Source organism: Chiloscyllium punctatum, chromosome 20 (assembly GCF_047496795.1).
Source record: "Chiloscyllium punctatum isolate Juve2018m chromosome 20, sChiPun1.3, whole genome shotgun sequence".
Lineage (NCBI taxonomy): Eukaryota > Metazoa > Chordata > Chondrichthyes > Orectolobiformes > Hemiscylliidae > Chiloscyllium > Chiloscyllium punctatum.
In genome coordinates, this window is record NC_092758.1 from 17,233,093 (window position 1) to 17,251,016 (window position 17,924).

At 39.2% G+C, this 17,924-nt stretch overlaps 1 protein-coding gene across 3 annotated transcripts in view; it reads left to right on the plus strand.

Moving 5' to 3' along the window:
• The window catches only part of LOC140491939 (exocyst complex component 1-like), a 42,754-nt gene that overhangs the window by 13,612 nt on the left and 11,218 nt on the right, over window positions 1–17,924 (plus strand). For 2 of the 3 annotated variants that reach the window (XM_072590424.1, XM_072590425.1), the window contains exon 3: window positions 11,486–15,044. In XM_072590424.1, the coding sequence (XP_072446525.1) occupies window positions 11,486–11,740 (255 nt within the window). In that variant the 3' untranslated portion in view covers window positions 11,741–15,044. Of the gene's footprint in view, window positions 1–11,485; window positions 15,045–17,924 lie in introns of those variants that run through there. The other variant, XM_072590426.1, reaches the window with a different exon arrangement.

Sequence of the window (17,924 nt, forward strand, 5' to 3'; positions counted from 1 at the left end):
AAATGTCACAAACAGGTGTGAAAAATAATCAAAAAAGCTAATGGATTGCTGGACTTTGTAATTAGAGGACTGGAGAACAAGGATACTGAAATTATGTTTTGGGTATACAAAACCCTGGTTGGACCTCATTTGGACTACTGAGAAGATCTGTGCACCACAGAGTAGGAAGGATATATTGGCCTTTGAGTAAGTGTAACATATATTTACAAGAATGATACCTGGACTTTAGGGGTTAAGTTATGAGGACTGATTACACAAATTAAGCCTGCTTTTTCCAAAGTTTAAAAGGTTAAGGGGTGATCTGATTGAAGTAGTCAAGATATTAACAAGAAAAGCCAGGGTGGATAAAGATGAGCAATTTCTGCTAAGTGGGGATTTTTTGTCTTGGAGGGATAGTCTGAGAATTAAAGACAGACTGTTCAAGAGAGATGTTAGGAAGCATTTCTACATAGATGTTTGGACCTCTGTTCCACCAATGGGAAGGATGCTGCATCAGTTGTTAATTTTAAATCTGAGATAGATAAATTTTTGTTGAGCAAATTGATGGATATGGGCTAAAGGCAGGTATATGGAATCAGGCCAGAGATCATCCATGAACTCATTGAGTGATGGAACCACTCAAGAGGTTGAATGGCCTACTCCTGTTCCTATGTTCCTATGTATATTCTCCATGTTATGATGAAATGTGAGTGCCCTGATGGTAAATGAGCTGCTGAGTGTTGAAGTTCCTTTAATGTTTTAAGTGTGACCCTAGTAGATTTGTGAGAGGCAGCACCACTGTAGTGCCAGTTGTGCTATATTGGTTGGTACAGTGAAATGACAGAAATTGATATATCTGATGGAGATGTCTAGCATTAATCTTGAGTATGAAAGTTCTCTGCTGTGGCAACTTAAAATATTAACTCAGGTTCATAGGGATGTAAAGCATTGTGTAGAAAGCGATACATTACCTAGTGGAGCACAACAAATCATTTGTCCTCCTACAGCTCTGGAGCCAGGTTCCCTTCAACCATCTGCAGCAATTTCTGTCCAGGTCATCTTCCTTCAGGAAAGGAAATTCTCTTTTCCCATGGAGGCCTTCAGGAATTAATCTAGAATGGCCTTACTAGACCTTGGTACCAGTATTTACCTTGTCTCTGATGTCTCCACAGGTAGGAGCGGTGATGAGCAGAGATTGACTGAAGATTCTGGGTGCTATAAAGTGATCTGTGCAGGTGCTTGTTAAATACTGCACCTAAATATAGGAGCCTGGATAGTCCTGATGGGCTTTTAAAACCTTTGCCCATAAAATTTCACATTTTACTGTGCATTCATATGTAATAAAGTGGGAAGAATATAATTGCATAACCAAAACTTGCCCACACCTGTGGGGGTTTTCCTCTTGCTATTAGTTGCCCTGATAGTTGGTCTGTAGAAAAGATTCTGCTAAAAATTTCACTCCTGGAAGGTCTAGCTCTGATGTTTTTGACACACTTCCTGTTTCTTGATATCTCAGGCAGTAGAAATCATTTCCTCCTACTTAAACACTTAATTTTTATAAAACTTCCATCAAATAGCTTTTAACTTTCTAAATTCCAGAGGAAAAAAAACCTAATCATTTAATGTCCTATATGTCCTAATGGACTAAAATCTTACTTTGGACATTCACTGTTTCTAGCTTTTAACTATTGTCAGCATTATTTTTAGATGTGAAGTGATCTCAGAATGAAATCTATTTGCTATAGTTTTGGACTAAATATGAGGATCACAGTGGATTTTTTAAAAAGTAATAAACTTTTCCAATTCCACTCCCATTGTCTCTTCAAAGCAGAACAACTCTTCATTAATAGTAAGTCAATCCTGTCGAATAAAGCCAGTTAGTGAACTCCCAACAGAAGAATTTGCTTATCTCAAAAAAACCTTGTCGAACCAGTCTTGGTAATAAATAAGAATTTCTCTTGACATGTCTTAATTTGGAGACAGGAGACTTTATGAAGTCCCAAGTCAATATTCTTGGCAGTAGACGTCAAAGTCCGAAGGTGAGATATAAGATCCAATTTTTGAATTTCTCTCACAATACACTTTTGCCTTCTTCAGGTGATAGATGTTCCGTGTACCTGCATTATAATGGATACAGCCCATGCTGTTATAATGATAATTCAGAATGCCATCGTATTTATATGCATATTCTCATTTCTGCATGTGTGTATTGCATTTCTAATTTTACTAGTGTTCACTAATTAATAAACACACTGATAATTTAAGAAAACCCAGTCAAATTGACTCCTCTTTAAACTATAAGTTAACTTGGACCTGGGAGAAAGGTTTCCACAATGGAAGCAATCCTTTTTAAGTTAACCTTGTTGCAGCCAACTGAGTGGAAGGGTGAATTAACAATTTGAGGCCTTTCATCCCTCCTCACCCTGGAACTGATTGATTTGGGGGATTCTATGTGGAACTCTAACGATTTGAAGAATATCACCCAAAATCTAGGACTAGAAGTTTACTCAGAGTTGAAGGGTGTGAAACGCACTGACTGCAACAGTAGTAGACCCTCCAACTTTAAGGGTATTTAAATGGTCATTGGATAGACATGTGGATGTAAATGGAATAGTGTAGGTTTGATGGGCTCTAGATTGGTTTCACAGATCAGTGCAACATTGAGGGCCTAAGGGCCTGTACTGCACTGAAATGTTCTATGTTCTATGACTACCAATGCCCCTAAGCATTTTCAGTCAGCTTATTAGCTCTTAGGTCAGTAGACCTAAATTTAGAGTTGCTTTTAACCTGTCAGGTTTTCTTTTGAAACTTACCATTTGGATTTTGGCTCAGTGTTCTAATTTGGCATTCATGCAAATATCAAGAATTAAAGTTGAGTGGATAATGGAAACTGATTCCCAGAAAAGTGAATGGAGTAATTTCAAAGAGACCAGTATCCCGTCACCAGCTCCAGCCTCCCCACTACTCTTGACCCACTCCAATTTGCTTATTGGACCAACAGATCCAGCTCAGATGCCATATCACTTGCCCTTCACTCTTCCCTAGAACATCTTGACACCAAGAACAGCTACGTACGAATCCTACTCATTGACTACAGTTCAGCCTTCTATTATCCCCTCGAGACTGATTACTAAATTTAATGATCTCAGACTAAGCCCCACTCTCTGCAACTGGATCCTCAGTTTCCTGACCCAAGGCCACAATCAGTGAAAATTGGGGACAATATTTCATCCTCACTAACACTCAACACAGGAGATGCGTACTCAGTCCCCTACTTTACTCACTGTATACCCATGGCTGCATCACCAAATACCACACTAATGCTGTTTACAAGTTCGCTGATGACACCACCATAGTTGGTCCAATCTCAAATGGCGATGAAACAGACTACAAACAGGAGGTGGAAGACCTGGAAGAATGGTGTACTGAGAACAACCTCGCATGTGAATGGCAGCAAAACCAAGGAACTCATTATTGACTTTTGGCGGGATGTTACTCATGCCCCCCTACACATTAACCCGAACATTGGTGGAACAAGTAGAGAGTGTCAAGCTCTTGGGAGTGGTCATCAACAACAAGCTTTCTTGGACTCTTCATGTGGATGCACTGGTTACAAAGGCCCAACACTGTCTCTTTTTCCTCAGGTAGCTGAGAAAATTTGGCATGACGCCATCGAGGCACATTCTGTTTGGATGTGTTACTACTTGGTATGGCAACTACCATTCAAGATCAGAGACGGTTATAAAGAGTGGTGAACTTGGCCTGGGCAATCACAAAGGCCAACTTCCCATCTATCAAATCCATCTACCAGGCCCACTGTCAAGGAAAGGCTGCCAGCATTCTCAAAGATCCATCCCACCCTGGTAATGCTTTTCTACAACCTCTACCATCGGGGAGAAGGTGCAGAAGCCTGAGCACATGCTCCAGCCTGTTTTGAAACTATTTCTACCCTACTCTTGTTAGAATACTGAATGGACTCACAAACTCTTCACATTCGCCTCTACTGGTGTTTTTGTTTTTGCTGCTGTTTACCTATTATTTACTTATCAATGTTAATTAACTCTGTGATCTGCCTGTATTGCTCGCAAGACAAAGCTTTTCACTGTGCCTCCGTACACGTGACAATAAATTCAGTTCAATTAAATTCAATTCACCAAGTCACTGTTTGTTTTCACATGTCACTGGTCCAGTTTCCAAAGAGCCAGTTCACAGAGTGAATAGTACTTCTGACACAAAAACAGAAATTGCTGGAAAAGATCAGCAGCATCTATGGACAGAAATCAGAGTTAATGTTAACAAACAGTTCTGAGGAAGGGTCACTGGACCTGAAATGTTAACTCTGATTTCTCTCCACAGGTGCTGCCAGACCTGCTGAGCTTTCCCAGCAATTTTTCTTTTTGTTTCTGATTTACAGCATCCTCAGTTCATTTGGTTTTTATTCAGAACCTTTGGCACTCCTGTTTATATCTGTCAGCCAGGGCACCCTAATTGGACAAAATTAACAGACCCAATCAGGGAACCCATATTCTACAATGCCCACCTGGCTGACCTCATTACAACCACTACAGTGAGCACTGACCTGAGTGCAATCAATTCACTGTGTTTGGGCAGGCTGAGTTTTTGTTATTTTTCGATGAACATATGAGCATATCTTTTCCACCCTCACAGAGAAACATTCTGGAGCAGATATTCCAGTGCAGTACTGAGCATGTGATGCACTGATAGAAGAGCTATGTTTCTCATATGGTCATTAAAAGGACATCCCATCTGCCCTCAGAGCTGGAGTTCAAACATCCCAGGGCATTAATTTTATGGAATAACTGTAGTTATCCCCTGTGACTGGGCCAAGTTTTATTCCTTAGCCAGCGTCACTAATTTGCAAAAAGAAATACTTGACATGACATGGATGTTGTTGGCTTGACCATCTCATAGTGACCAGTCCTCACCTCTCTGGAGAAGGTGGTGGTGAGCCACTACTATACACCCACATTACATTTTTAAAATCATTTTACAAAAATTTATTTTTCAGCCTATCTCTTTTGGCAGTCTCTGAGGACCTATCTGATGAGGGATACTCGTGATTATGAAAGTGTTTTACAGGCAGTACTTGAAGAAGATATTCACTTGTGGGTTAGATCAGAATTCTGAAAGTCTTTAATAAATCCAACAAGAGAAACTTCTTTTTTAACCAGAGGATAGTTAGAATTAGGAATTTGACATTACCAGTCAAGCAGCATAGTTACAATCAAGGGAAAGCTAGACAAAAGTCTAAGAGACGAAGAGATAGAAAGATATTTTGATAGCATTAGATGATGATCTGTTTGCAAAAAGAACATATGCAAAATAAAGTCAGAGAAAACTTGCCCTTCCTCTCTTGTTGTTCGTATTAATGGCAACCTAACTGAAGACAGCGAGTTCATTTTATGTTGTACGTAATTGTATTATCACTGTAAGTGAATAACTGCAACTCTATGTTTTAATCTATTCAAAATGGTTTTATAAAAATGATTTATAGTAGTAATAAAACATGACCACAGTCACAATGTCTGCTCCAAGTTAGTTGGAAAGTTCGATACTGCCCTAGACTTTATTATTGATGTCTGTCGAAACCCATTTATGCAAGAAAATATCAATGGCATAGTAGAAAGATGCAATTAAGTAGCAGTTAGAGGGAGGAAGCAATTCCAAAGAGTCATCAGCTGTAAGAAGGTTTGTAGATTCTTAATGATTGTGTTCTTGCCAATGCATAATTTTTGAATAGAATGTGTAGCTTTACCAAAAGCTAAAGCTCAGCTAAGTGCTTTTCCGGTCAACTTTACTTCTTTGAGGATAAAAGCTGTGCAACAATTTAACAAAGAAGCAAAAAAATTCAGTGAAAATTTGTTGACTGGGTAAATTGTTCTGTCCTGTCAAGCTGAGTAAAGCCAACCTCAAGAATTTCTCTCAAATGGAAACCTTTGAAGCAGGTCCCAAATTGGTGAAGTAGTTCAAAACCAGTGATAGCAAGTTATTAGCCTGTTTCACATCTCTTCCTATTTCCATTTCTATTGTTGTCTTGTTTCCATTCAATTTGCACCACCACATAAAATCAGCATCCAGCTCTTTATATGGAAACCCAGCATCACTGGGTTCTCTGAGCAGCACTGGCATTGTTGTTAATGTAATATCTACAGCTATACATTTCAAAACTATACCCACTTCAATCTTGAAGGACAGGGACAGCAGATACTAAGGAACACCCCATCTGCAAGTTCCCTATCCAGCCACTGACCATCCTTACTTGTGAATATATCCTTCAGTGTAACTGGTCAAACTCTTAGAATTCCCTCCATAAAGGCCTTGTGGGTTACCTACAGCACATGACTGCAGTGGTTCAAGAAGGCAACATCTCAATGGCAACTACTTCTGGGCAATAAATGCTGGCCTAGTCAACAATACCCACACACTATAAATGTTTTTTTTTTAAAAAAAAGGTTATTCTTGAAGGCCAACCAATAAAGCATAGAATGCTCCTGAGTAATCTGATGTTGTAGCTTGTGTGCAAGTCAGTAAGTTTAGATTAGATTAGATTACTTTACAGTGTGGAAACAGGCCCTTCGGCCCAACAAGTCCACACCGACCCGCCGAAGCGCAACCCACCTATACCCCTAACGTAACACTATGGGCAATTTAGCCTGGCCAATTCACCTGACCTGCACATCTTTGGACTGTGGGAGGAAACCGGTAGGCCGAGTTGCCTGTGGGGTCTTTCAGACAGAGTTTGCTCAGGAAATGAGACGTTCCTTCAATCATTCTTTGAGAATAACATATAGTTTTCACCCTGAACGTAAGAAGTGAGATTTTATTTTCGAGAAGTAAGAGAGAGATCAAAAGTCCAATTATCAAAGGACTCTGCATTCAGTCACCATTCAAAACAGCTGAGCCCGGGTCCTGAGAAAACAAGACAGTTATCACCAATCGTGTGATTTTTGGCAGCCTTCCCATTTCAACAGTGAACTTACAATGGTCTATTTTAAAGAAACTACGTCAGGTATTTCCACAAAACATGAAATAAATTCATATTTTCTCAATCCTTCATGACTTAATTCCTCCAAGAATTTATTAAATATAAAGCATCTGTTTAACACAGTAGCATGTGTAACATTCCACCAGAATGACGTCTGGGCACGTCCTGTGTATTTTACTTTTAGAAATTTCTAGAAGCTTCACTAATTCACAAATGCTAAACCTCAGCTGACTTGTGGTAGCCATTTTTAAAAATCAACAGAAGAGGTCATAGAGGTTTTAAGGTTATTTTAAATTAAAAACATCCTCATGTTTGCTTGGCTTGATATGCCTTGTTCAAATGTTCACTGGCATGCAGAATGCTTCTAGTATTTTCTGTTTTTTTATTCAATTTCTGACTTACAGTTTCTGCAGTTTTATTTTTTATTATTTATCCTGCCCATTAACTGCCCTCTTTCTGAACTGCTGACAAATCTGTTTCTAAGAAAACTTCCACACTATCAAATCTTCACCACAGGAGATGTGATAGGCAGATACTACAGTGACATTAATGATACTGTATCATGAGTCTGCATGCTTATCCATTCCACTTATCAGAAATGCATTAATCTGGTGCATCATTAAAACTGATGACACATTGCAAGCTGAGACAAGCATTTCAAAAATAATTGGGCTTTGCAACTTTGGCTTTTTACCCTTTGCAAAAACAAGCAGATTATTGGAATGTTGTGGAATTCCAATCATCCAGATCAGGCCAACGAATTTTGGACAGACCAGAATTCGGTTTTGACTGAAGAGAGAATGATCTCCAGCTACCAGTCATTTCAACTGACTACTTTGGAGTGGTTCAGAGTTGATTTTTGTTCTGAGTAAGCTCGACTGGGTTGAAACCTTGTCTTTTTGTCTCAACTGTTTCCAGTGTGTGCATTTTTATAGTCCTTTTGAGGACAAAGAGCTTACCTTTACTTGACACCATTTGGGATGTTCCAAAGTGTTTCATAACATTTTCAAGTGTTGAAACTTTTATAGTGTAGAGAAACATGGAATTTGTTTTTTGCACAACAAGATCCCACAATAAAAGATAATGAGATTAAGGAGCAGAGATTCACTTTTATTGGTTGATGAAAAAATATTGGTTTGAAATTCCAGGAGAAATTCTTTGGGTAGTGAATGGGGAAGACAGGGTAAGAGGCAACAGAGCACTTGCCCCATGAGTCATCTTGAAATTGGACAATTCCAATCACTTCCAGAAACAGCATCAACAGGAAATAACCAATCACCTTATAATCCTGGATGCTGATTTGTGGTGCATATTCCTGGACATGCAACCTGCTTCCAAGAATGAAATCCCAGGCACGCATGAAACTGGAGCTTTGCTCCACAACAAAAGTGGGAGTTTCTTTCTGCACCAACCCATCCTCCCTGTTTCTGAGTTGTAGTGTTCCTGAGCTGTACTTCCAGAATTCACTGTCACCATTGTACTTTGGCTGGCAGTGAATTTGCTTTCTATTACTGAAAATTTTCTTCTTAATTTAGATTGCTTTATGAAGTTGTGAAAAGCTGCACAGGTTTCTCATAAATAATCCTAATAGCCGAATCTGTTGCTACACCTCACAGGGGGTAACCTGCTAAACATCATGTCCTACTATTACTAGAGTCATCACAAATATAAAAATACTTTGCCAAATCATCCACTTTGCCTGACAAACTTGGATGAAAAGTAAACATTTCTGCAATTAACAAGAAAATAATTTTATAGTGCATAAATTATCTTTAACCAATGGCAGTTAGGAAGTGTGAATTGCTAATTTATAACTCTAGAATTTATACTGTATCATTTTAAAACACCTCCCCTTTCACATATCGACAGACACACAAAGATAACACGTGGATACGAAGGATGAAAAGGGAAGAAAAAGGTCACAATTCAATAACACTGGTTTGGACCACAGAATTCAATGATATGTTTTCTTTCTCTTCATTTCAATTCCTTTCCAGTTCTTTGCTGATGAGATGATATTGTTCACACATTGATTCTGCCTTTCATTTGCTGGTTGAGAATTTGACCTTTCTCTTTCTTTGAAGGCAACCTTTTTCATCTTCAACAGGGGATTTCTGAGACAGGAGTGTCAAGGAGCTGATACTGGAGATGCTTTGGTTCCACAGGAAAGAGAACACACAGAAAAAAAATTGAAATAAAAACAGAAAATACTGCAAAATGTCATCAGGTCTACCAGTAACTGCAAAGAGAGAGCAACAGAGTTAATGTTGAATCCCAAGGCTCTTCTTCACTCGAGATGCAGTCCGACCTGTTAAATTTCTCTCGCATTTTCAGTGTTTCATTCAAATACTGTGCAGTATTTTACTGTTAATTACAGAGGGACATTTTATGAAGTATTATCTTTACAGAGTCAGTAGTTCTCAGCCCCATGCAAGCCTTGTTCACTTTGCCAGGAGCCAATCAAAACATTGTTAACAATGGACTGGTGCTCTGTGGTGCTTACTTCTTCTCTCAGTGTTTCAGGAAAAGTGCAACATTTTACACAACTGGCAACGTGCTCCAGTAACCATGACTTTTAAAACTGCAGCATTCTCTTTGCAATGTCTCCTTGGTTTAAAGAAGTAATTAACAAATAAAGGAAATTAAAAGATGTGATCTTTACGCTGTTATTTTGTTTTTGGGCAGTAGGTGTATTCCAAGCATGATGAACCATGAACACAGTTAGAGCTGATGAAAGGCTAAAGAACTAAAACTCTAACTTTATTGCTATTTCCACAGACATTGTTTGCACCTATTATTGTTTGCACCAGAATTTTATTTCCTTATTTTATGATTCCAACACCTGCCACGTTTTACTTATGAAAACCTAGTCCACTGGCTTTTTCTACCACAGTGACAACTGTCGCTCCTTCTGTTCCCCAAATTATTATTTGAAGAGAAAAATATGGCTTATTATAATACTGAATTAATTTTTAATACTGCATACTGAATACCATTTTAATACTGAAATAGTAAGAGGTGCCATTCATTGATCCTTTACACACTAAAGAGGCACCTACAATCTTTTGAGAAGTGGGTGATTCTTGTAAGACCCCATTTAATGTTCATTATTTTTAATCGCTGAAGGCTTTGTGCTTATGGTGCACTCATAATGATGTTATATGGGGAGTACAAGCTATATTGATCCAGTGATGGGGAAGTAAATAATGACATATGTTTCTGTTCAGACAAATGTTACTTATAGAATCCCTACTTTATGGAAGAAGGCAACTTGGCCCATCAAGTCTACACTGATCCTCTGAAGAGCATCCCTTTCCTATAACCCTGCACTTCCCATAGCTAATCCACCTAGTTTGCACATCATTGGGCATTATGGGCAATTTAGTATGGCTAACCCACCCAATTTGCACATGTTTGGACTGTGGGAGTAAACTTGAGCATCCAGAGGGGACCCATGCAGACACGGGGAGAACAGGCAAACACCATCTTGGCAATCAGCCGAGGCTGGAATCGAACCCCGGCAGCAGTGCTGACCACTGAGCCACTGTGCCGCTGCTTGGTAAAAATTTGGAGTGACATTATTCTCATGACATTGCTGCACTTTTCCTCAGTGGTTGAGGATACTGGATCAACCAAGAAGGCGGGGTTCTAGATAAAAGTAATCTTGATAAGTTGGTGGCTTAGATCACAGTTCACTGTGAGCTATGAGAGACAAAGTAAGTATTATCCATTGTTAGAAGTGCCTAGCATGATCTATCCAAGGTGCACTAAGCAGGACATTACATCCATCAATGGGGCTATCTGAAATTCCAATACAGACCGAAAATTATTTTCTGTTACAGTTGATAAATTTTGAGCAATTTTATTTTTGGGCAGTGGAGTAAAAGGGGGGAGGTATTGAACATCAAATTCACTCACCATTATTGATTAGTATTGAAGAATGATATCCAACACATTCAAGGTTGCCAATATTAAAATGACTCCCATTGATCCAATTTATAGTGAAACGTCCAACAGATGTTCCACCATGACAAGTGGGGGTCTCATCAGAAACAATATGTAACTACTGATGTAAAAACTTCTCTTTTGTTTTCCTTTTGACATCTTAATCTGGAATGAGAAACATCAATGAGTGTGACAAACAGTTTAACCTTCTTCACCGTGGATAACCCCTGGTATGGTTCTCTTAATCTGGTCTGCTGCCACGTAGTGAGAGTCTGTGTGTAGCTGTAAACAGGAGAAATGGGAGCAAAGCTGGAGATGTCATTCAGAATTGAATGCCACCCAAAATGGAAATTAGAGGTGACTTTTAAATCTGATTTGAGGACTGAGGGAGGATTCACTTACACTCATGCTTTTTGACTTATGTTTACATGTCGTGATTAGTTTATCTCACATTAATTGCCATTTAAGTGTCATTATCATCTGGACAAAGGATGGGAAAACGAAATATTGAACATTTATGTTTAACAAGCATATTGTTGGCTTTCTCTTCTGCAGGATAATCCTTATCTTGACCTGCACTTTCAGACTGTCTGTAGCTGGGAGGCCAGTAGCACAGCAGCCAAGTATGCTTTTGTACGAAGTTTAAGGAAGATGAACAAAGTCTACCTGCAAAAAGACATACAATTCCTGAATTTCGACAGTGATTTCATCCAGGAAATGAGTTTCTTTGGAGTCCCTGAAGATACGATGATGGTGATACAACTTTGTTTGCAAGCCTTCAACTGTTTCTGTCTTTTGGGATCTTTATAATTGGCTCTAATTATATTATAATTATGATAGTCTTAAAACTATGACCTGGTTCAACACCCAACATTGTTCCACAAGGTTGTTTAAATATTATTTCAAATAAGTCATGCTTGTCAAAGCCATATGCCAGCAGCCCACAGAATTCATTTGAAGCAAAATTTAAGAACTTATTTTCTACACAGTGCAACTTATCAAAATATACACTTCCATACTGAAGTTATACCATACACGTTACTGAAGATGGAAATATATTGTGTTTTCTAGCTCCTCTTTAAATCAGCTACAACTAGAATGTTACGAACAAATTTGCCCAGATGTCCCACAATACTAAAGCAATTAGATCACTATGAACACAAGCCAGTAGCAGTGCAAAACACTCCCGACTTTATTAGGAAATAAATAACGATAGATTTTACTATAAAGCAATAAAATTTGGCATGCCAAGCTAACAATACTTCACAAGTCTCTTGTAGATTTATGCAGTTGCTCTCTCTCTCTCTTTGGCTCTGTCTCTAGTACTGTGAAGCTTCTCTCTATCTCTCTCTCTCTGGATGGTCACCTGGTCTTTGCCTCTTGCCATGGTGGTCTCCTTGGAAGACCTCCAGAAGACTTAAGAGAGCAGTTCATGGGCCAACCCTATATTTATACTTTTTCAATGGTTTTCTGGAACTCTCTATAGTTCTGGCCATTCAGGGAGATGCACTTAATAGATGAAACAGTATCAATCATTTGGATGGTTTGCTACTGTTTGTTTCTTTGTGTAGCAGGACCCAGTGCTGTTCTGTTTGGACCCTGCTTTGTTTGGTGGATAAGTTGTTCAGGGTGATAAAGAGTGGTGCTGGAAAAGACACAGCAGGTCAGGCAGCATCTGAGAACGAGAGAGACGACGTTACAGGACTGAAGAAGGGTTATGCCCGAAATGTCGTCTCTTGCTCCACAGATGCTGCCTGACCTGCTGTGCCTTTTCAGCACCACATTTTATCAACTCTGACTCTCCAGCATCTGCAGTCCTCACTATCTCCTGGATGCGTTGTTGGGGCTATGTCTGTCCAGGATAACTGTTGCCTTTTACATTATGCTGTTGTCATTACAGCCTGGTTGTCGTGTTTGCACTGTGTCTGGTATGTAAGTTTTGTGAATTCAGCATTTTACTTGGCCAATATACCCAGTATCACTTGCTGTTTGGCCAAGGTAGCAATCTGTCCATGTTTTAGGAGAGAAGAGGCTGTGACAGTTGTTTGAGTTAGAGGGAGAGAGGAGTCCAGGGGCATTGCTTGGCTTTCTACCTGGCACGTTTGCAAGAAGAGCCACACCAAATAGGACATGTGGGCAGGTAGGACATCAACTAATCCGCTCGCTCTTTCATCCATTGAAGTCCTTAAGTGGATAATTAATAGCCAGTTTAGGAGCCTGCTTCCACATCCCTGATGGCTGGGGTCATTAGAACACAGGAGATCAGCACCCTACTTCAAAACACTAGGCTCAAAGGTGCAAAGGAAGGGAGGGTACCTCCTCTGGAGTGTTCCATTGCTCTGTTGGGGGAATCTCCCATCGCCATTTCGTGACTCATCTTCAGCCTCCAAAATGTCTTGGCCTCCACCATACAATCCACCCCGCACTCCTCTTCTCCCACCAAGCCTACCCCCTCCACTAGGATCCACAATCTCTCCCAACCAGGAACTTGAGCCTGGACACTGTGGATGTTCCCAGGGGTGCAGATAGTCCCAACAGTGAGCACTGTTTAGCTATGACACTGCTGGGCATACTGAGCTACTAGCAAAGCAGATTGGCTGGTAGTTCTTGAGGGTGAGAGTTCCTTTCACTGAGGGGTGAAAATCCCATAGTAACCTTGTTAAGATCATTCCCAATGTATTCTCATAGTTTTATGAAATGGAAATTTTGTTTGACAAATATATTAGAAATCTTCAATGGCATAACTAGCAGATTGAAAAATAGTGAGCAAGGGTGGCTGCTGTATATTTAAATTTTCAGAAAGCATTCAAAAAGGCAACACATAAAAGGATATTAGAAGGAATTAATGCCAGTGTAATTGGGGAAATGAATAAATATGGCTTCATGATTGTTTAATGGGCAACAAACAGACAGAAGGATAATTGGGTTATTTTTTGGAGTGGCAGGTGTAACTAGTGGAATATCAGGAGAATCGATGCTTGGGCATCACTATTTATAATCTATATCAATGATTTATTTAGGGGAAAGCATGTGCAATATTCCCAAGTTTTCTGATAATACAAAGTTTGGTGAGAAAGTAATCTGGGCCAAGGAACAGAGAAACTGCAAAAGGACCGAGGCTAGGGGAATGGTGTATAATGTACAGGAACATGAAATATCCACTTTGATAGTAAGCATGAAAAGGCATAAGCTTTTAAAAAGGTGAGACATTTGTAAGTGTTACTTTTTATATTGATTTGTTTTTGATTCTTGGACATAAATGTCAGCAAGTTAACATATGGTACAGTTATCAATTTAAAAGACGTGTGATATCTTATGACCTTTATTAAAGGGGTGTGCTTCAGCATAAAAGTAAGAGATATTGCAAAACCTCTATCGAGCTTTGGTGAGATCAGAGCAAAAGTGCTGCATACATTTTTGATATCTTTGTTTAAGGATATCTCTAATTGCTTTAGAAGAGATATAATGAAGATTTGTTAGATTGAGTAATAGGGTGAAGTGGTTGTTCTTTTAGGGGATATCAACTAGACTGGGTCTATAAAGCCTGGAATGTAGAAGAATGAAAGATGGTCCCATGAAAATGTATACAATGATTAGTAGGCTTGACAAGGTGGATGTTGAGAGGTTGTTTCTCCTGGCTGCAGAGTATAGAAGTGTGAGGCATAGTTTCAAAAACAGGAGAGAATTTTAGTCTATTTAGATATGTGATGAGGAGTAATGTTTTTCAATCATACAATAATGAAATTCTATGCCCAGATGCATACAGTTAAATTTGAGATCTCTAGATTTAGTGGCACAAAGGTTATCAAGAGATATCTGAATATGGTGCAAAAGTGAACTGATGTTAGAATTCAGCCATGAACTATATTGTATGATAAACAAGACTTAATGGGTCATATGGCCCATTCATATTCTTATTTCCTGTTGCCTTAAATTCTTAACGTACATGTCAACAAAAAAAAAATCCCAGTGATGGGAGCTTTAGGAACAATATGTTCAAAGGTAATGACTCTTCCCAATCATGTTAATTATGAATATTTGTACATATATGCAAATGGTGGGAAATAATTGGGCCCTTATAAACACATGCAGACCAACACTGTGGTTGTTTTGTTAGGAGATGTTTGCTTGTAATGTGTAACTGAAATAAATATAAGTATATAAAGATTGGCTCCAGTTTTATCCTTCACACCTGACTTTCTGAAGTAGAGTTATATAGCCTGCACTTATCATACATTTTGTTTCAAATGTGCTGCATCACAAAATGTTATTTTTTGAGAAGAAACATTTATTGGTTTTGTCATGGATATGGAAGGGAAAGAAGTTAGCTCTGAGCACAACTTCAGTTCTTACTAATCGTTTTGAATCTTCTCAGACCAGTACATGGTATGAGTCAATGCATCATGCAAATATATTTAGAATTGGCACAAAACTAAGCATAATAATGTCGGATGTAGTTAATGAATATTTCACATAGGTGGTAGGAGATCTCCCAAAATTGGTAACATTTGTTAAATAATAAATGCTTTATACATTTACAAGTTTGAGGTGACAAGACAAGTTTAAAAAAGGAACATATGTATCATCTGAAAACACTTTTTTTGACAAGCATCAGTGAAAATGATTTAATAGTATTTATGAGACTTAATCATTTTTAATCTTGAAATTATAGGATGGTATTATCAGCATGTGACCATGAAATGTTTTTTCTCTGAACTTGCTCATATTCTTTGTTAATTGACTGCATTCAGTCAGCCATTAAAATTTCCAGATCAAAATTGACGGGGTCAGAAATTTATAAGTTCTTGGTATATTCAGCCTCTCCAAAATTCACCATAATAACAGCCAGGCTAATAATTTCTTAAGTCACTTTGTGACTAATAATTACAGGAAATATTCAACACCAAACTGGGGTAAGTGAAACTTTCTTCATGAGACTCAATGACTAGTCTTGAAACCAATAGCACATTTCATTAACTTGACACTTCAGAACACAGCAGCCAAAAATGTTAAAAGATATGAATAGAACGTAATGACAAGTAAATTTGGATGCAAATAGGAAATAAACGTCTTTAACAAACATTATTTTCTTAAATTGATAGAGGAACTTAATAATATAGCAATAAGCTTCTGAGTACCTTTTGGTTTCTCAACCTACAAAGCCTGAGAAAATATGAAAAACAAACAACAAGAGCTGGAAAATGGGAAGCCTTCAGAAATGAGATAACAAGAATCCAGAGAAAGTATATTCCTGTCAGGGTGAAAGGGAAGGCTGGTAGATATAGGGAATGCTGGATGACTAAAAAAATTGAGGGTTTGGTTAAGAAAAAGAAGAAAGCATATGTCAGGTATAGACAGGATAGATTGAGTGAATCCTTAGAAGAGTATAAAGAAAGTAGGAATATACTTAAGAGGGAAATCAGGAGGGAAAAACATGAGGTAGCTTTGGCAAATAGAATTAAGGAGAATCCAAAGGGGTTTTACAAATATATTAAGGACAAAAGGGTAACTAGGGAGAGAATAGATGCTGCCTGACCTGCTGTGCTTTTCCAGCAACACATTTTCAGTCCTCAAAGATCAGCAAGGCGGCCTTTGTGTGGAGCCACAGAAAATAGGGGAGATACTAAATGAATATTTTGCAACAGTTTTTACTGTGGAAAAGGATATGGAAGATATAGACTGTGGGGAAATAGATGGTGACATCTTGCAAAATGTCCAGATTATAGAGGAGGAAGTGCTGGATGACTTGAAACGATTAAAGATGGATAAATCCCCAGGACCTAATCAGGTGTACCCGAGAACTCTGTGGGAAGCTAGAGAAGTGATTGCTGGGCCTCTTGCTGAGATATTTGTATCAACGATAGTCACAGGTGAGGTGCCGGAAGACTGGAGGCTGGTAAATGTGGTGCCACTGTTTAAGAAGGGCGATAAAGACAAACCAGGGAACTACAGACCAGTGAGCCTGACCTCGGTGGTGGGCAAGTTGTTGGAGGGAATCTTGAGGGACAGGATGTACATGTATTTGGAAAGGCATGGACTGATTCAGGATAGTCAACATGGCTTTGTGCGTGGGAAATTATGTCTCGTGGGAGCATCATCGTGGGAAATGATTTGGATGCGAGCATAAGAGGTACAGTTAGTAAGTTTGCAGATGACACCAAAATTGGAGGTGTAGTGGACAGTGAAGAGGGTTACTTCAGATTACAACAGGATCTGGACCAGGTGGGCCAATGGGCTGAGAAGTGGCAGATGGAGTTTAATTCAGATAAATGCAAGGTGCTGCATTTTGGGAAAGCAAATCTTAGCAGGACTTATACGCTTTATGGTAAGGTCCTAGGGAGTGTTGCTGAACAAAGAGACCTTGGAGTGCAGGTTCATAGCTCCTTGAAAGTGGATTTGCACGTGGATAAGATAGTGAAGAAGGTGTTTGGTATGCTTTCCTTTATTGGTCAGAGTATTGAGTACAGGAATTGGGAGGTCACGTTGCGGCTGTACAGGACATTGGTTAGGCCACTGTTGGAATATTGCATGCAATTCTGGTCTCCTTCCTATTGGAAAGATTTTGTGAAGCTTGAAAGGGTTCAGAAATGATTTACAAGGATGTTGCCAGGGTTGGAGGATCTGAGCTACAGGGAGAGGCTGAACAGGCTGGGGCTGTTTTCCCTGGAGTGTCGGAGACTGAGAGGCGACCCTGTAGAGGTTTACAAAATTATGAGGGACGTGGATTAGATAAATAGAAAAAGTCTTTTCCCTGGGGTCGGGGAGTTCAGAACTAGAGGGCATAGGTTTAGGGTGAGAGGGGAAAGATATAAAAGAGACCTAAGGGGCAACTTTTTCACGCAGAGGGTGGTACATGTATGGAATGAGCTGCCAGAGGATGTGGCGGAGGCTGGTACAATTGCAACATTTAAGAGGCATTTGGATGGGTATATGAATAGGAAGGGTTTGGAGGGATATGGGCCGGGCGCTGGCAGGTGGGACTAGATTGGGTTGG